At 43.5% G+C, this 15,473-nt stretch overlaps 1 protein-coding gene across 2 annotated transcripts in view; it reads left to right on the top strand.

Annotated features, from left to right (window-relative positions):
* Positions 1-15,473, top strand: part of DOCK4 (dedicator of cytokinesis 4) — a 3,006,016-nt gene that overhangs the window by 2,400,411 nt on the left and 590,132 nt on the right. For both annotated transcript variants that reach the window (XM_044088673.1, XM_044088674.1), the window contains exon 31: positions 13,348-13,496. In XM_044088673.1, coding sequence (XP_043944608.1) covers positions 13,348-13,496 — 149 coding nt within the window. The remainder of the gene's footprint in view (positions 1-13,347; positions 13,497-15,473) is intronic.

Genomic DNA, 15,473 nt, shown 5'->3' with positions numbered 1-15,473 from the left:
ATTTGTAACATACATGGAAACTTTTGACATATCTTTCTGCATATCCCTCAGGGCTCTACATATTATGTCTTTCACTCCCATGTGTACTACTAGCAGGTGGCACTTGCATTTGTCAGTATCCTTGTGAATTCCGAGATCGTAGTCCCTGAAAAATAACTCACAGTAACCTCCTCCTTGTGTGTGCCAGACAACAATCACATATAACATAAAAATTTCTATTGCTTATGTGGTTCAAAGAGTTAGATTTGGAGTGTTTCTGCTCAGGGTGATTGTTTATAGGGGAGGGGTATGCATGAGATGGATACAGGGCTTGATCTTTGCTGAGAATGAATCTTATTTTTAGGAGACTTTGTAAATAACCATTTTATAGCCTCAACATAAGACATTTTGGGGTGATTATTGAAAGATTTTGGTGGTGGTGATGGTGGTATGTGAAGCCCACAGGGTAAGTTTTCAGGTAATAGGAAAGCCTCCTAATTAATTAGGTATTTACAACACTCACAGATGGAATTGTTAGTTCTGAGTATAAATGCATATGGGCAGTTTGTTCACTATGTACACAACTGCATGCAAGCATGTGCAAGCAGACACTGATTACAGAAGAACAGAAGTGTTACCCTGTAGAAGCAATATTAGCCCTTCAGAAATGAGGTAGGTGCAAGTGTCAGCATTAAGAATAGATACCTAAATTAGTTCACATACCAGAAAGTGGTCTAAGGTATGGAAGAGGATAAAATACTACCCATCTCTACTGCTACTACTGGCTGGTACTGCAAAGAGTGCTTTGTTAGATGTTAATGGGGCTAGTACTGCAGAGAGTGCTTTGTTAGATGTTAAAGGGACTGGTACCACAGAGAATGTTTTGTTAGATGTTAATGGGGCTGGTACTGCAGACAGTGCTTTGTTAGATGTTAATGGGACTGGAACCGCAGAGAGTGCTTTGCTAGATGTTAATGGGGCTGGTACTGCAGAGAGTGCTTTGTTAGATGTTAATGGGGCTGGTACCACAGAGGGTGCTTTGTTAGAAGTTAATGGGGCTGGTACCGTAGAGAGTGCTTTGTTAGATGTTAATGGGACTGGTACCGTAGAGAGTGCTTTGTTAGATGTTAATGGTGCTGGTACTGCAGAGAGTGCTTTGTTAGATGTTAATGGGGCTGGTACCGCAGAGAATGCTTTGTTAGATGTTAATGGGGCTGGTAATGCTGAAAGTGCTTTGTTAGAAGTTAATGGGGCTGGTACCACAGAGAGTGCTTTGATAGATGTTAATGGGGTTGCTACCACAGAGAGTACTTTGTTAGATGTTAATGGGGCTGGTACTGCAGAGAGTGCTTTGTTAGAAGTTAATGGGACTGATAGTGCAGAGAGTGCTTTGTTAGATGATAATGGTACTGGTACTGCAGAGAGTGCTTTGTTAGATGTTAATGGGGCTGGTACCGCAGAAAGTGCTTTGTTAAATGTTAATGGGGCTGGTACCATAGAGAGTGCTTTGTTAGATGTTAATGTGGTTGATACCACAGAGAGTGCTTTGTTAGATGTTAATGGGGGTGGTACCACAGAGAGTGCCTTGTTAGATGTTAATGGGGCTGGTACTGCAGAGAGTGCTTTGTTAGAAGTTAATGGGACTGATAGTGCAGAGAGTGCTTTGTTAGATGATAATGGTGCTGGTACTGCAGAGAGTGCTTTGTTAGATGTTAATGGGGCTGGTACCGCAGAGAGTGCTTTGTTAGAAGTTAATGGGACTGATTGTGCAGAGAGTGCTTTGTTAGATGATAATGGTACTGGTACTGCAGAGAGTGCTTTGTTAGATGTTAATGGGGCTGGTACCGCAGAAAGTGCTTTGTTAAATGTTAATGGGGCTGGTACCATAGAGAGTGCTTTGTTAGATGTTAATGTGGTTGATACCACAGAGAGTGCTTTGTTAGATGTTAATGGGGTTGGTACCACAGAGAGTGCTTTGTTAGATGTTAATGGGGCTGGTACTGCAGAGAGTGCTTTGTTAGAAGTTAATGGGACTGATAGTGCAGAGAGTGCTTTGTTAGATGATAATGGTACTGGTACTGCAGAGAGTGCTTTGTTAGATGTTAATGGGGCTGGTACCGCAGAAAGTGCTTTGTTAAATGTTAATGGGGCTGGTACCATAGAGAGTGCTTTGTTAGATGTTAATGTGGTTGATACCACAGAGAGTGCTTTGTTAGATGTTAATGAGGGCTGGTACTGCAGAGAGTGCTTTGTTAGAAGTTAATGGGGCTGATAGTGCAGAGAGTGCTTTGTTTGAAGGTAATGGAGCTGGTACTGCAGAAAGTGCTTTGTTAGATGTTATTGTGGTTGGTACCACAGAGAGTGCTTTGTTAGAAGTTAATGGGGCTGGTACCACAGAGAATGCTTTGTTAGATCTTAATGGGGCTGGTACCACAGAAAGTGCTTTGTTAGATGTTAATGGTACTGCAAAGAGTGCTTTGTTAGATGTTAAGTGGGGTGGTACCACAGAGAGTGCTTTGTTAGACGTAAATGGGGCTGGTACTGCAGAGTGTGCTTTGTTAGATGTTAATGGGGCTGGTACCGCAGAGAGTGCTTTGTTAGATGTTAATGGGGCTGGTACCACAGAGAGTGCTTTGTTAGATGTTAATGGTACTGCAAAGAGTGCTTTGTTAGATGTTAAGTGGGGTAGTACCACAGAGAGTGCTTTGTTAGAAGTAAATGGGGCTGGTACTGCAGAGAGTGCTTTGTTAGATGTTATTGGAGCTGGTACTGCAGAGTGTGCTTTGTTAGAAGTTAATGGGGCTGGTACCACAGAGAATACTTTGTTAGATGTCAATGGGGCTGGTACCACAGAGAGTGCTTTGTTAGATGTTAATGGGGCTGGTACCACGTAATGGGGCTGGTACCGCGGAGAATGCTTTGTTAGATGTTACTGGGGCTGGTACAGCAGAGAGTGCTTTGTTAGATGTTAATGGGGATGGCACCACAGAGAGTGCTTTGTTAGATATTAATGGAGCTGGTACTGCAGAGTGTGCTTTGTTAGATGTTAATGGGGCTGGTACCGCAGAGAGTGCTTTGTTAGATGTTAATAGGGTTGGTAACGCAGAGAGTGCTTTGTTAAATGTTAATGGGGCTGGTACCACAGAGAGTGCTTTGTTAGATGTTAATGGTACTGCAAAGAGTGCTTTGTTAGATGTTAAGTGGGGTAGTACCACAGAGAGTGCTTTGTTAGAAGTAAATGGGGTTGGTACTGCAGAGAGTGCTTTGTTAGATGTTAATGGAGCTGGTACTGCAGAGTGTGCTTTGTTAGAAGTTAATGGGGCTGGTACCACAGAGAATACTTTGTTAGATGTCAATGGGGCTGGTACCACAGAGAGTGCTTTGTTAGATGTTAATGGGGCTGGTACCACAGAGCGTGTTTTCTTAGAAGTTAATGGGGCTGGTACCGCAGAGAATGCTTTGTTAGATGTCAATGAGGCTGGTACCGCAGAGAGTGCTTTGTTAGATATTAATGGGGCTGGTATTACAGAGAGTGCTTTGTTAGATGTTAATGGGGCTGGTACTCCATAGAGTGCTTTGTTAGAAGTTAATTTGGCTTGTACCACAAACTGTGCTTTGTTAGATATTAATGGGGCTGGTACTGCATAGAGGGCTTTGTTAGATGTTAATGTGGCTGATACCGCAGAGAATGCTTTGTTAGATGTCAATGGGGCTGGTACCGCAGAGAATGCTTTGCTAGATATTAATGGGGTTGGTAAAACAGAGACTGCTTTGTTAGATATTAATGAGGCTGGTACTGAAGAGAGTGCTTTATAAGATGTTAATTGGGTTGGTACCGCAGAGAATGCTTTGTTAGATGTTAATGGGGCTGGTACTGCAGAGAATGCCTTGTTGGATGTTAATGTGGCTGGTACCACAGAGAGTACTTTGTTAATTGGGCTGGTACCACAGAGAGTGCTTTGTTAGATGTTAATGGGACTGGTACTGTTGAGTGTGCTTTGTTAGATGTTAATTGGGTTGGTACCACAGAGAGTGTTTTGTTAGATTTTAATGGGGCTGGTACCACAGAGATTGCTTTGTTAGAAATTAATGGGGATGGTACTTCAGAGAGTGCTTTGTTATATGTTAATGGGGCTGGTACTGCAGCGAGTGCTTTGTTAGATGGTAATGGGGCTGGTACGGCAGAGAGTGCTTTGTTAGAAGTAAATGGGGCTGATACTGTAGAGAGTGCTTTGTTAGAAGTTAACAGGGCTGGCACTGCAGAGAGTGCTTTGTTAGATGTTAATGGGGCTGGTATGACAGAGAGTGCTTTGTTAGATGTTAATGGGGTTGGTACCACAGAGAATGCTTTGTTAGATGTTAATGGGGCTGGTAGCGCAGAGAATGCTTTGTTAGATGTTAATGTGGCTGGTACCATAGAGAATGCTTTGTTAGCTGTTAATGGGGCTGGCACCGCAGAGAGTGCTTTGTAGATGTTAATGGGGCTGGTACTGCAGAGAGTGCTTTCTTAGATGGTAATGGGGCTGGTACTGCAGAGAGTGCTTTGTTAGCTGTTAATGGGGCTGGTACTGCAGAGAGTGCTTTGTTAGTTGTTAATGGGGCTGGTACTGCAGAGAGTGCTTTGTTAGAAGTTATGCGGCTGGTACTGCAGAGAGTGCTTTGTTAGAAGTTAATGGGGTTGGTACTGCAGAGAGTGCTTTTTTAGTTGTTAATGGGGCTAGTACAGCAGAGAGTGCTTTGTTAGATGCTAATGGGGCTGGTAACGTTGAGAGTGCTTTGCTAGAAGTTAATGGGGCTGGTACCACAGAGAATGCTTTGTTAGATCTTAATGGGGCTGGTACCACAGAGAGTGCTTTGTTAGATGTTAATGGTACTGCAAAGAGTGCTTTGTTAGATGTTAATGGGGATGGTACCACAGAGAGTGTTTTCTGAGAAGTTAATGAGGCTGGTACCGCAGAGAATGCTTTGTTAGATGTCAATGGGGCTGGTACCACAGAGAGTGATTTGTTAGATGTTAATGGGGCTGGTATGAAGTAATGGGGCTGTCTTTGTTAGATGTTGATAGGGCTGGTACCGCAGAGAGTGCTTTGTTAGAAGTTAATGGGGTTAGTAATGCAGAGAGTGCTTTTTTAGATGTTAATGGGGCTGGTACTGCAGAAAATGCTTTGGTAGATATTAATGGCGCTGCTACCGCAGAGAGTGCTTTGTTAGAAGTTAATGGGGCTGGTACCGCAGAGAGTGCTTTGTTAGATGTTAATGGGGCTGGTACCACAGAGAGTGCTTTGTTAGATGTTAATGGGGCTGGTAACACTGAGAGTGCTTTGTTAGAAGTTAATGGGGCTGGTACCACAGAGAATGCTTTGTTAGATCTTAATGGGGCTGGTACCACAGAGAGTGCTTTGTTAGATGTTAATGGTACTGCAAAGAGTGCTTTGTTAGATGTTAATGGGGATGGTACCACAGAGAGTGCTTTGTTAGATGTTAATGGAGCTGGTACTGCAGAGTGTGCTTTGTTAGATGTTAATGGGGCTGGTACCGCAGAGAGTGCTTTGTTAGATGTTAATAGGGCTGGTACCACAGAGAGTGCTTTGTTAGATGTTAATGGGACTGGTACCACAGAGAGTGTTTTCTGAGAAGTTAATGGGGCTGGTACCGCAGAGAATGCTTTGTTAGATGTCAATGGGCCTGGTACCGCAGAGAGTGCGTTGTTAGATGTTAATGGGGCTGGTACCGTGTAATGGGGCTGGCTTTGTTAGATGTTGATAGGGCTGGTACCGCAGAGAGTGCTTTGTTAGAAGTTAATGGGGTTAGTAATGCAGAGAGTGCTTTTTTAGATGTTAATGGGGCTGGTACTGCAGAAAATGCTTTGTTAGATGTTAATGGCGCTGCTACCGCAGAGAGTGCTTTGTTAGAAGTTAATGGGGCTGGTACCGCAGAGAGTGCTTTGTTAGATGTTAATGGGGCTGGTACCGCAGAGAGTGCTTTGTTAGATGTTAATGGGGCTGGTAACACTGAGAGTGCTTTGTTAGAAGTTAATGGGGCTGGTACAACAGAGAATGCTTTGTTAGATCTTAATTGGGCTGGTACCACAGAGAGTGCTTTGTTAGATGTTAATGGTACTGCAAAGAGTGCTTTGTTTGATGTTAAGTGGGGTGGTACCACAGAGAGTGCTTTGTAAGAAGTAAATGGGGCTGGTACTGCAGAGTGTGCTTTGCTAGAAGTTAATGGGGCTGGTACAGTAGAGAGTGTTTTGTTAGATGTTAATGGGGCTGATGCCACAGAGAGTGCTTTGTTAAATGTTAATGGTACTGCAAAGAGTGCTTTGTTAGATGTTAAGTGGGAATGGGGCTGGTACTGTAGAGAGTGCTTTGTTAGATGTTAATGGAGCTGTACTGCAGAGTGTGCTTTGTTAGAAGTTAATGGGGCTGGTACCGCAGAGAATGCTTTGTTAGATATCGATGGCGCTGGTACTGCAGAGAGCGCTGGTACTGCAGAGAGTGCTTTGTTAGATGTTAATGGGGCTGGTACTGCAGGGAGGGCTTTGTTATATGTTAATGGGGCTGGTACCACGGAGAATGCTTTGTTAGATGTTAATGGGGCTGGTACAGCAGAGAGTGCTTTTTTAGAAGCTAATGGGGTTGGTACTGCAGAGAGTGCTTTTTTAGATGTTAATGGGGCTGGTACCGCAAAGAGTGTTTTGTTAGAAGTTAATGGGGCTGGTACCACAGAGAGTGCTTTGTTAGACGTTAATGGGGCTGGTACTGCAGAGAGTGCTTTGTTAGAAATTAATGGGGCTTATAGTGCAGAACGTGCTTTGTTAGATGTTAATGGTACTGCAGAGTGCTTTATTAGATGTTAATGGGGATGGTACCACAGAGAGTGCTTTGTTAGACGTTAATGGAGCTGGTATTGCAGAGTGTGCTTTGTTAGCTGTTAATGGGGCTGGTACTGCAGAGAGTGCTTTGTTAGATGTTAATGGGGCTGGTATTACAGAGAGGGCTTTGTTAGATGTTAATGGAGCTGGTACTGCGGAGAATGCTTTGTTAGATGTTAATGGGGCTGGTACCGCGTAATGGGGCTGGTACCGTGGAGAATGCTTTGTTAGATGTTAATGGGGCTGGTACCGCGTAATGGGGCTGGTACCGTGGAGAATGCTTTGTTAGATGTTAATGGGGCTGGTACCGCAGAGAGTGCTTTGTTAGAAGTTAATGGGGTTGCTACTGCAGAGAGTGCCTTTTTAGATGTTAATGGGGCTGGTACCACAGAGAGTGCTTTGTTAGAAGTTAATGGGGTGGTACTGCAGAGAGTGCTTTGTTAGATGTTAATGTGGTTGATACCACAGAGAGTGCTTTGTTAGATGTTAATGGGGATGGTACCACAGAGAGTGCTTTGTTAGAAGTTAATGGGGCTGATAGTGCAGAGAGTGCTTTGTTAGATGTTAATGGTACTGCAGAGAGTGCTTTGTTAGAAGTTAATGGGGCTGGTACTGCAGAGAGTGCTTTGTTAGATGTTAATGGGGCTGGTACCACAGAGAGTGCTTTGTTAGAAGTTAATGGGGTGGTACTGCAGAGAGTGCTTTGTTAGATGTTAATGTGGTTGATACCACAGAGAGTGCTTTGTTAGATGTTAATGGGGATGGTACCGCAGAGAGTGCTTTGTTAGAAGTTAATGGGGCTGAAAGTGCAGAGAGTGCTTTGTTAGGTATAAATGGTACTGCAGAGAGGGCTTTGTTAGATGTTAATGGGGCTTGTACCGCAGAGTGTGTTTTGTTAGATGTTAATGGGTCTGGTAACGCAGAGTGCGCTTTGTTATATGTTAATGGGGCTGGTATAACAGAGAGTGGTTTGTTAGAAGTTAATGAGTGACAAACTTGACGACACCCATGCAGACGGGATCTGGAAGTTCGACTGCAGAATCCTACTCTAAGGCACTGTACGAGGACATCCACTCATGCATGAATCGGGCCATCCCAGATAGAACCAAGATGCTCTTCTCCAAAAAAAGGAAGCCAATCTGGTGTTCCCCTGCATTAAACAAACTATACAACAGAAGGAAGAAACTGTTGCAAAAAAGTGGAAAATCCCAGGATGCAAAAAAACTCCCTCACCAGCCTCAGTAAGAAGCTGAGATCCCCCATAAAATCCTCAAAGGCTAGTTACAAAAATAAAATTGCCAAAGATTCCAGGGACAACCACAAGGCATTCTATAGTTATTTCAAGAATCTAAATGGCACTGCTCAGATCTGCTCTGAACTACAACAGAATGGTATTAAATATACTGATCCCAAGGATATTGCCAATATCCTGGCAGATCGATTTAGTGCCAACTTCACCCCCCTCTCACCCCCTAAATGGCCCATCTCAATACCAAAAGATTGCCAAATTCGGGTAATTAAGGCCACACAGGTAGAAACTGCACTCTCCAAAGCTAAGAATACAGCATCCATGGGACCAGATGACATCCCAGGATCTGTACTACAGGAACTACAAAATGAACTGGCACCTCACCTAAGTGTCATTTTTAATCATAGCCTCACCTCAGGCTTCGTGCCCACTGAGTGGCGCACAGCTATAGTTATCCCACTCCTCAAGGGAGGATCTGCCTTGGATCTCGGGAACTACCGTCCCATCAGTCTGACAAGCTTGATCTGCAAGGACGTGGAACGCATTATCATGGAACTTATAAACAAAGACATTGGCAACCTTCAAATACTGGACCCTACCCAGTTTGGGTTTGTGAAGAGCCGATCTTGTCTCCTGAATCTGATTGACTTCTTTGAATCAGTCTCCAGAGCTGTGGACAAGGGTAAGGCGGTCAACACAGCCTATCTGGACCTTGCCAAGGCCTTCGACACCATTCCTCACTCTGGAATCATAGATAAACTTACTAAGCTGTGCTTAAATCCCTACATCACTCGATGGGTTGCCAACTGGCTTACTGACAGAACCAAGACTGTAAAAGTAGCCGACTCTAAATCCAGCTGCCGACAAGTGACAAGTGGGAGTACCTCAGGGTTCAGTCCTGGGACCACTCTTGTTTGGCATCTAATTCTCTGAAGTACAGGCCAACACTAAGGGACTCTGGCTAACAAAGTTCGCAGATAACTTCAAACTGGCAGCCATTATTGAATCCCCAAATAATGTGGATATTCTACAAAAGGGCCTTACAGAAACAGATGCCTGGTGCCAGAGCCATGGGCTCAAGCTTAATGCCAAGAAATGTATAGTTATCCCCTTTGGAAAAAAACATGTACCCATGAATTACCACATAGGTGGCAGGACACTAAACATCGAAAGTGGGATGAGAGACTTAGGGACACAGGAGGACAGTGGTCTCACTTTCGATAACCACATCACCACAACAGTAAGGAAATCCTTCTATGTGGCACACATCATCACTAAGGGCTTTTCATCCAGAAATAAGGAGGTCATTGTCCCACTGTACTCATCCCTCATTAGACCCATTATACAGTATAATGTCCCGTTTGGTATGTACCTCACAAGACATCTGCAACAGCTGTAAAGGCCACAGAAATGCCTCACTAAAAGAATCACAGGCCTAAAGCAGATGCCATATGCTGACCGTCTAAAAAAGCTATACTCTGTGGCATATCGTCTACTCAAAGGTGATCTCTGCTTAACATACAAGGCCATGTCAAACCCTGAGTTGTTGGACATGCTCCACGTAAAGAAATCCCAAACCCTCAGAGCCACACACTCTAGGGATCTAAACCTTGTCATCACAATGAACAAAACATGCTGGAGGGATAGGTTCCTGACCCAGCGACTCCCCATACTCTGGAATAGACTGCTCATGCATGTCAAGCAGAGCGCCTCATTGGCCCTCTTTAAAAGGAACATTGATGATTGGATGGGAGATAGGAAATTCACCCCAGGGATGATGTCAGTCATCCTGCTAGACAGGGATCCAGAGAAGTAAATATTGAGGGAAGAAATATCCAGGGAATTGTTATGGCTAGGCTTGATAGGCCTTAGGGCCGATAGCCCAGTACCAACATTTGAACCTATGGGGCTGGTACCGCACAGAATGGTTTGTTAGATGTTAATGGGGTTGGTACCACAGAGAGTGCTTTGTTAGATGTTAATGGTACTGCAGAGAGTGCTTTGTTAGATGTTAATGGGGCTGGTACCTCAGAGCGTGCTTTGTTAGAAGTTAATGGGGCTGCTACTGCAGAGTGTGCTTTGTTAGATGTTAATGGGGCTGGTAATGCAGAGAGTGCTTTGCTAGATGTTAATGATACTGTAGAGAGTGCTTTGTTAGATGTTAATGGGGCTGGTACCACAGAGAGTACTTTGTTAGATGTTAATGGGGCTGGTATTGCAGAGAGTGCTTTGTTAGATGTTAATGTGGCTGGTACCACATAGATTGCTTTGTTAGATGTTAATGGGACTGGTAATGCAGAGAGTGCTTTGTTAGATGTTAATGGGGCTGGTAACGCAGAGAGTGCTGTGTTAGATGTTAATTGAGGTTGGTACTGCAGTGAGTGCTTTGTTAGAAGTTAATGGGGCTGGTACTGCAGAGAGTGCTTTGTTAGTTGTTAATGGGGCTGGTACTACAGAGAGTGCTTTGTTAGATGTTAATGGGGCTGGTACCACAGAAAGTGCTTTGTTAAATGTTAATGGGGCTGGTACTGCAGAGATTGCTTTGCTAGATTTTAATGGGGTTGGTACCACAGAGAGTGCTTTGTTAGATGTTAATGGGGCTGGTACGGCAGAGAGTGCTTTGTTAGATGTTAATGGGGTTGGTACCGCAGAGAGTGCTTTGCTAGATGTTAATGGGGTTGGTACCACAGAGAGTGTTTTGTTAGATGTTAATGGGGCTGGTACCGTAGAGAGTGCTTTGTTAGATGTTAATGGGGCTGGTACTGCAGAGAATGCTTTGTTAGAAGTTAATGGGGCTGGTACTGCAGAGAGTGCTTTGTTAGTTGTTAATGGGGCTGGTACTGCAGACAGTGCTTTGATAGATGTTAATGGGGCTGGTACCACAGAGAGTGCTTTGTTAAATGTTAATGGGGCTGGTACTGCAGAGAGTGCTTTGTTAGATGTTAATTGTGCTGGTACTGCAGAGAATGATTTGTTAGATGTTAATGGGGCTGTTACCGCAGATAATGCTTTGTTAGATGTTGATGGGGCTGGTACTGCAGAGTGTGCTTTATTAGATGTTATTGGGGCTGGTACCGCAGAGAATGCTTTGTTAGATGTTAATGTGGCTGGTACTGCAGAGTGTGCTTTGTTAGATGTTAATGGGGCTGGTACTGTAGAGAGTGCTTTGTTAGAAGTTAACGGGGCTCGTACTGCAGAGAATGCTATGTTAGCTTTTAATGGGGCTGGTACTGCAGAGAGTGCTTTGTTAAATTTTAATGGGGCTGGTACTGCAGAGAGTGCTTTGTTGGATGTTAATGGGGCTGGTACTGTAGAGAGTGTTTTGTTAGAAGTTAACGGGGCTCATACTGCAAAGAGTGCTTTGTTAGATGTTAATGGGGCTGGTACTGCAGAGAGTGCTTTGTTAGATGTTAATGGGGCTGGTACTGCAGACAGTGCTTTGTTAGATGTTAACGGGCTCATACTGCAGAGAGTGCTTTGTTATATGTTAATGGGGCTGGTACTGCAGAGTGTACTTTGTTAGCTGTTAATGGGGATGGTACTGCAGAGAGTGCTTTGTTAGATGTTAATGTAGCTGGTAGTGCAGAGAGTGCTTTGTTAGTTGTTAATGGGGCTGGTACCACAGAAGATGCTTTGTTAGATGTTAATGGGGCTGGTACTGCAGAGAGTGCTTTGTTAGATGTTAATGGGGCTGGTACCACAGAGAGTGCTTTGTTAAAATGGGAATGCAAGTTGTTCTAGAAGATGGATAACAGAAAGATTCAGTTAGGCTTGTATGTCATCCTGCCTTAGCAAACTAAAGATAATTGTGTTTCGAGGAAAGGACCATGCAAAATGCTTCCCCAGGATATGTGAATGCAAAAAACATTAGGAATTTTATGAGAGCAGATTGTGAAAATAATTCACAAAATTTTCAGGGAACTTAATCTGAGCTTAGAGCTGAAGGTGATCTTTTCAAAACTCATTAAGGGTTTTTATAGTGTCCACAGCAAAAAAAAAAAAAAAAAAAAACGTATGGTGGCAGAACCACATAATATCTGCTTTGAAGGCAACAAACTGGATGAGACTTGTGAAGTACAAGTCATGGAAATAGTACATACACAATGATAAGATAGCCTCCATGCTGCAAGAAATGCTAGGTTCTTTCTATGCTAAAATATCTAAAAACTTTTAGAGAATATGTACACAAAAAATGTGAGTGTTAGTGAAGTTCTGTTCCTAACAGCTGGTATTTCTTGCTTTCACAGTCCCTTTTCTTTCATGGTTTAGCCTGTTATATTTTAATGACTTCCCTCAAAACACAGTTTTAAATTTTGAAGTTAAAGAAAAGTGAAATAAGAGATTTCAGACAAAAGTATGGCATTTTTAAATGAGGTGTATACAGACTGCTAAAGGAATCTTCACTTTTCTGAGAACAGGCTTATTTTAGAGTCACTGTCATTTATTTTAAAAACTACACTATCACGATTTTGGCATTTGCTGACTCTGTGCTAAAAACAAATAAATGCAAATGGGTCTTTTAATTTATTAGCTCTAACTGGCACTTCTGTCTCTATCCTGAAATTGTAGAATTCCACAGGGAGGATAAGCTGGGGAAACCCCGTGATTTCCATCTAAGTTCAGTTTCTGATATGTCCTTTATATATTTTTTCAGTTTATATATGTTCTGTAGTTCAGAAGTATCATATCTAGTACAGCCATCTTAGAAGTTGATTGTCAGTATATCACAAGGATGTAAAGAAAGAGGGAAACCAACCTAACACTGTTTCTAGTCTGTTTCACTGGTTGAGTTTAGCATATATATTGTTTAGTATTAGGTCTCATTTTACCTTGTTGTGTTGTGTCTTTCGGCTTATCCCGGTTAGGGGTCGCCACAGCGTAACTCTGGTCCGCTAATGTTTGGTAATGGATTTTTACGTGCCGAGTTACCAGCCCTGACACACAACCTTCAACTAAGGCACGCCCATTCATGCAAAGCCTCCACACAGAAGACGTTCTAGCTGAGAATCGAACGCGACAACGCTACCGCAGCACCACTACCGCGGGTTATTAGGTCTCATTTTACCTAATTGCTCAAAATGCAAGACAACCTGTACAAAAAGTCTATCCTAATGGTTAAAAGTGGTGTGGTTTACCAATGTATGTGACTAAATATAGTGTTTTGCACTTTACAGCTGATATGTCTTCAGTCACTGTGTCACTAACTGCTGTGTGTGTACTCATTAGTAATTTTACTGTATTGCAGGAGAACACAAGCTTAACTTCATTCCAGCAATGATTGGTCCATTTCTTGAAGTGACCTTGGTTCCTCAGCCAGATCTTCGAAACGTGATGATTCCAATTTTTCATGATATGATGGACTGGGAACAGAGAAGAAGTGGCAATTTCAAGCAGGTGCTAAACTTTAATAAAGTGTAACTGATTTAGGATTTCATTTTAGTGAATTGTTTGCCTCCTGTGTACTCTTGATGTTTTCATGATTAGATCAAAAATCTACCAAAACTACAGAGGCCTCCAAAGCAGACACCCAAGCAACTGCCACCTCAAGACATAAGACATGCAACACATAGTTCTCAAAGTCAGTGTGCTAAACAGTCACAGCCCTTAAGGCCAAACACAATGCCAGACACACTTGTTATAGGTGACTCCATAGTCAGACACACTGACGTCCCTCTCACCAGACTGAACAAGGAAAAGATCACAGTTAGCTGCCTGTCAGGCGCTAGAATCCGCCACATAACACAAGCACTCAGGTCACTCCACAGCAAGTACAAGTATGACTCAGTCATTGTCCATGCCGGTGTGAACGACCTGAGACGTACCTCCCTGGACTACATGAAAAGAGACATAGAGGAGCTCTCAGATTATGTAGCCCAGGCCGGTATGACCCTGACCCTGAGCAGTATCCTACCCTCACCAAGAATGATGCCACAATACAGAGACAAAATGATCAGCTTTAATAATTGGCTTAATTACTGGTGTCATTCTAAGGGGATCCAATGTCTGTCTGCCTGGGATGACATGCTTGACAAGCCACGCTGCTTCGCAAGGGATGGCTTGCACCTGTCACCCCTGGGCTTCCGGATATTGGCAAAGGCTCTTGCCACCCCATAGTGCCTTTTTTAGGCAAGGCTCAAATGATAAACCTACCGCCCTAGAAAACAAAAATGGAGAAAAACTAAGGGTAATACTGCTCAATGCCAGAAGTCTAAACCTCAAGATGCACGCCTCAAGTCCTCCTCAGTATGGAGAACATCGATGTTTGTGCTGTGACTGAAACCTGGTTCAAGGCTCCTGAGAGCACCCCAGCACTATCAGGTTATACCTCATATCATGCCCGCCCCAAAATCCGGACCGAACCACAAAAGGAGGGGAGTATCCATATTCATAAAGGATACCCACACCTCCAGGTTAGTGGCAACGCATCTAAGCATTGGAGACCATCCAGGTGCAATTAACCATAGGTAAAACTGCCCTACAGTTTGTAACATGCTACAGACCACCTTCTCAAACTCAGGAAACCCACACAGCCTTCCTGAAGACACTGGAGAGTATAAATGTCTCTCCAAACACCATCATATTGGGTGACTTCAACTACCCAAACATAGACTGGGAACATTACTCAAGCCCCAACACCCTAGCCCAAAGGTTCCTTGAGTTCATAAACTCAAATGCTATGGAACAACTAGTCACCATTCCCACAAGAGGAGAAAATATACTAAACCTGATCATCACAAACATGGGGACAAAATGCTCCTCACCGGAAGTATATCCCTCATTGGTGAGATCAGACCATAAATTATTCTCACTGGAGATCCACATCCCGCCCCCACCCCCAGCAAATAGACCACAGTGAAGAACTTCTCAAAAGCAAACTTCACACTTCTTAAGACTGGAGTGGTATCCTTCAAGGCCCCCGAGCCAGTGGAAACCACAACCCACACTGCTGAAACCCTTACAAATGCCTTCTACGAGCACCTCCAGGAATGTATGGATCAAGCAATCCCTAATAAAATCAAGACCCTTTCCACCAAAGGCAGGCCGGTCTGGTGGACTCCAGCCATAAACAAACTCTACAACAAGAGGAGAAAGCTACTACATGACAGAGCAAAATCCTTAAATGGGAAGGCATCTCTGATCAATACTAGCAAAAACTACGATCACTCATAAAATCATCCAAGGCCAACTTTGAGAGAAAAATCGCTAATGACACAAAAGACAATCATAAAGCCTTCTTTAGCTATGTTAGAAACCTGGGTGGAAACTCCCAGATATGCTCAGAATTAGTCCAAAATGATAAAAATCACTGAACCCACAGACATTGCCAACATACTGGCAGACAGGTTCAGTGCAAATTTCTCCCTCCCCCAA

The sequence above is a fragment of the Protopterus annectens genome, chromosome 11.part0 (genome assembly GCF_019279795.1).
Source record: "Protopterus annectens isolate FY-2018-M chromosome 11.part0, PAN1.0, whole genome shotgun sequence".
Lineage (NCBI taxonomy): Eukaryota > Metazoa > Chordata > Ceratodontiformes > Protopteridae > Protopterus > Protopterus annectens.
Note: the sequence above shows the minus strand (reverse complement) of the source record. Positions and strands in the feature narration are given on the sequence as shown.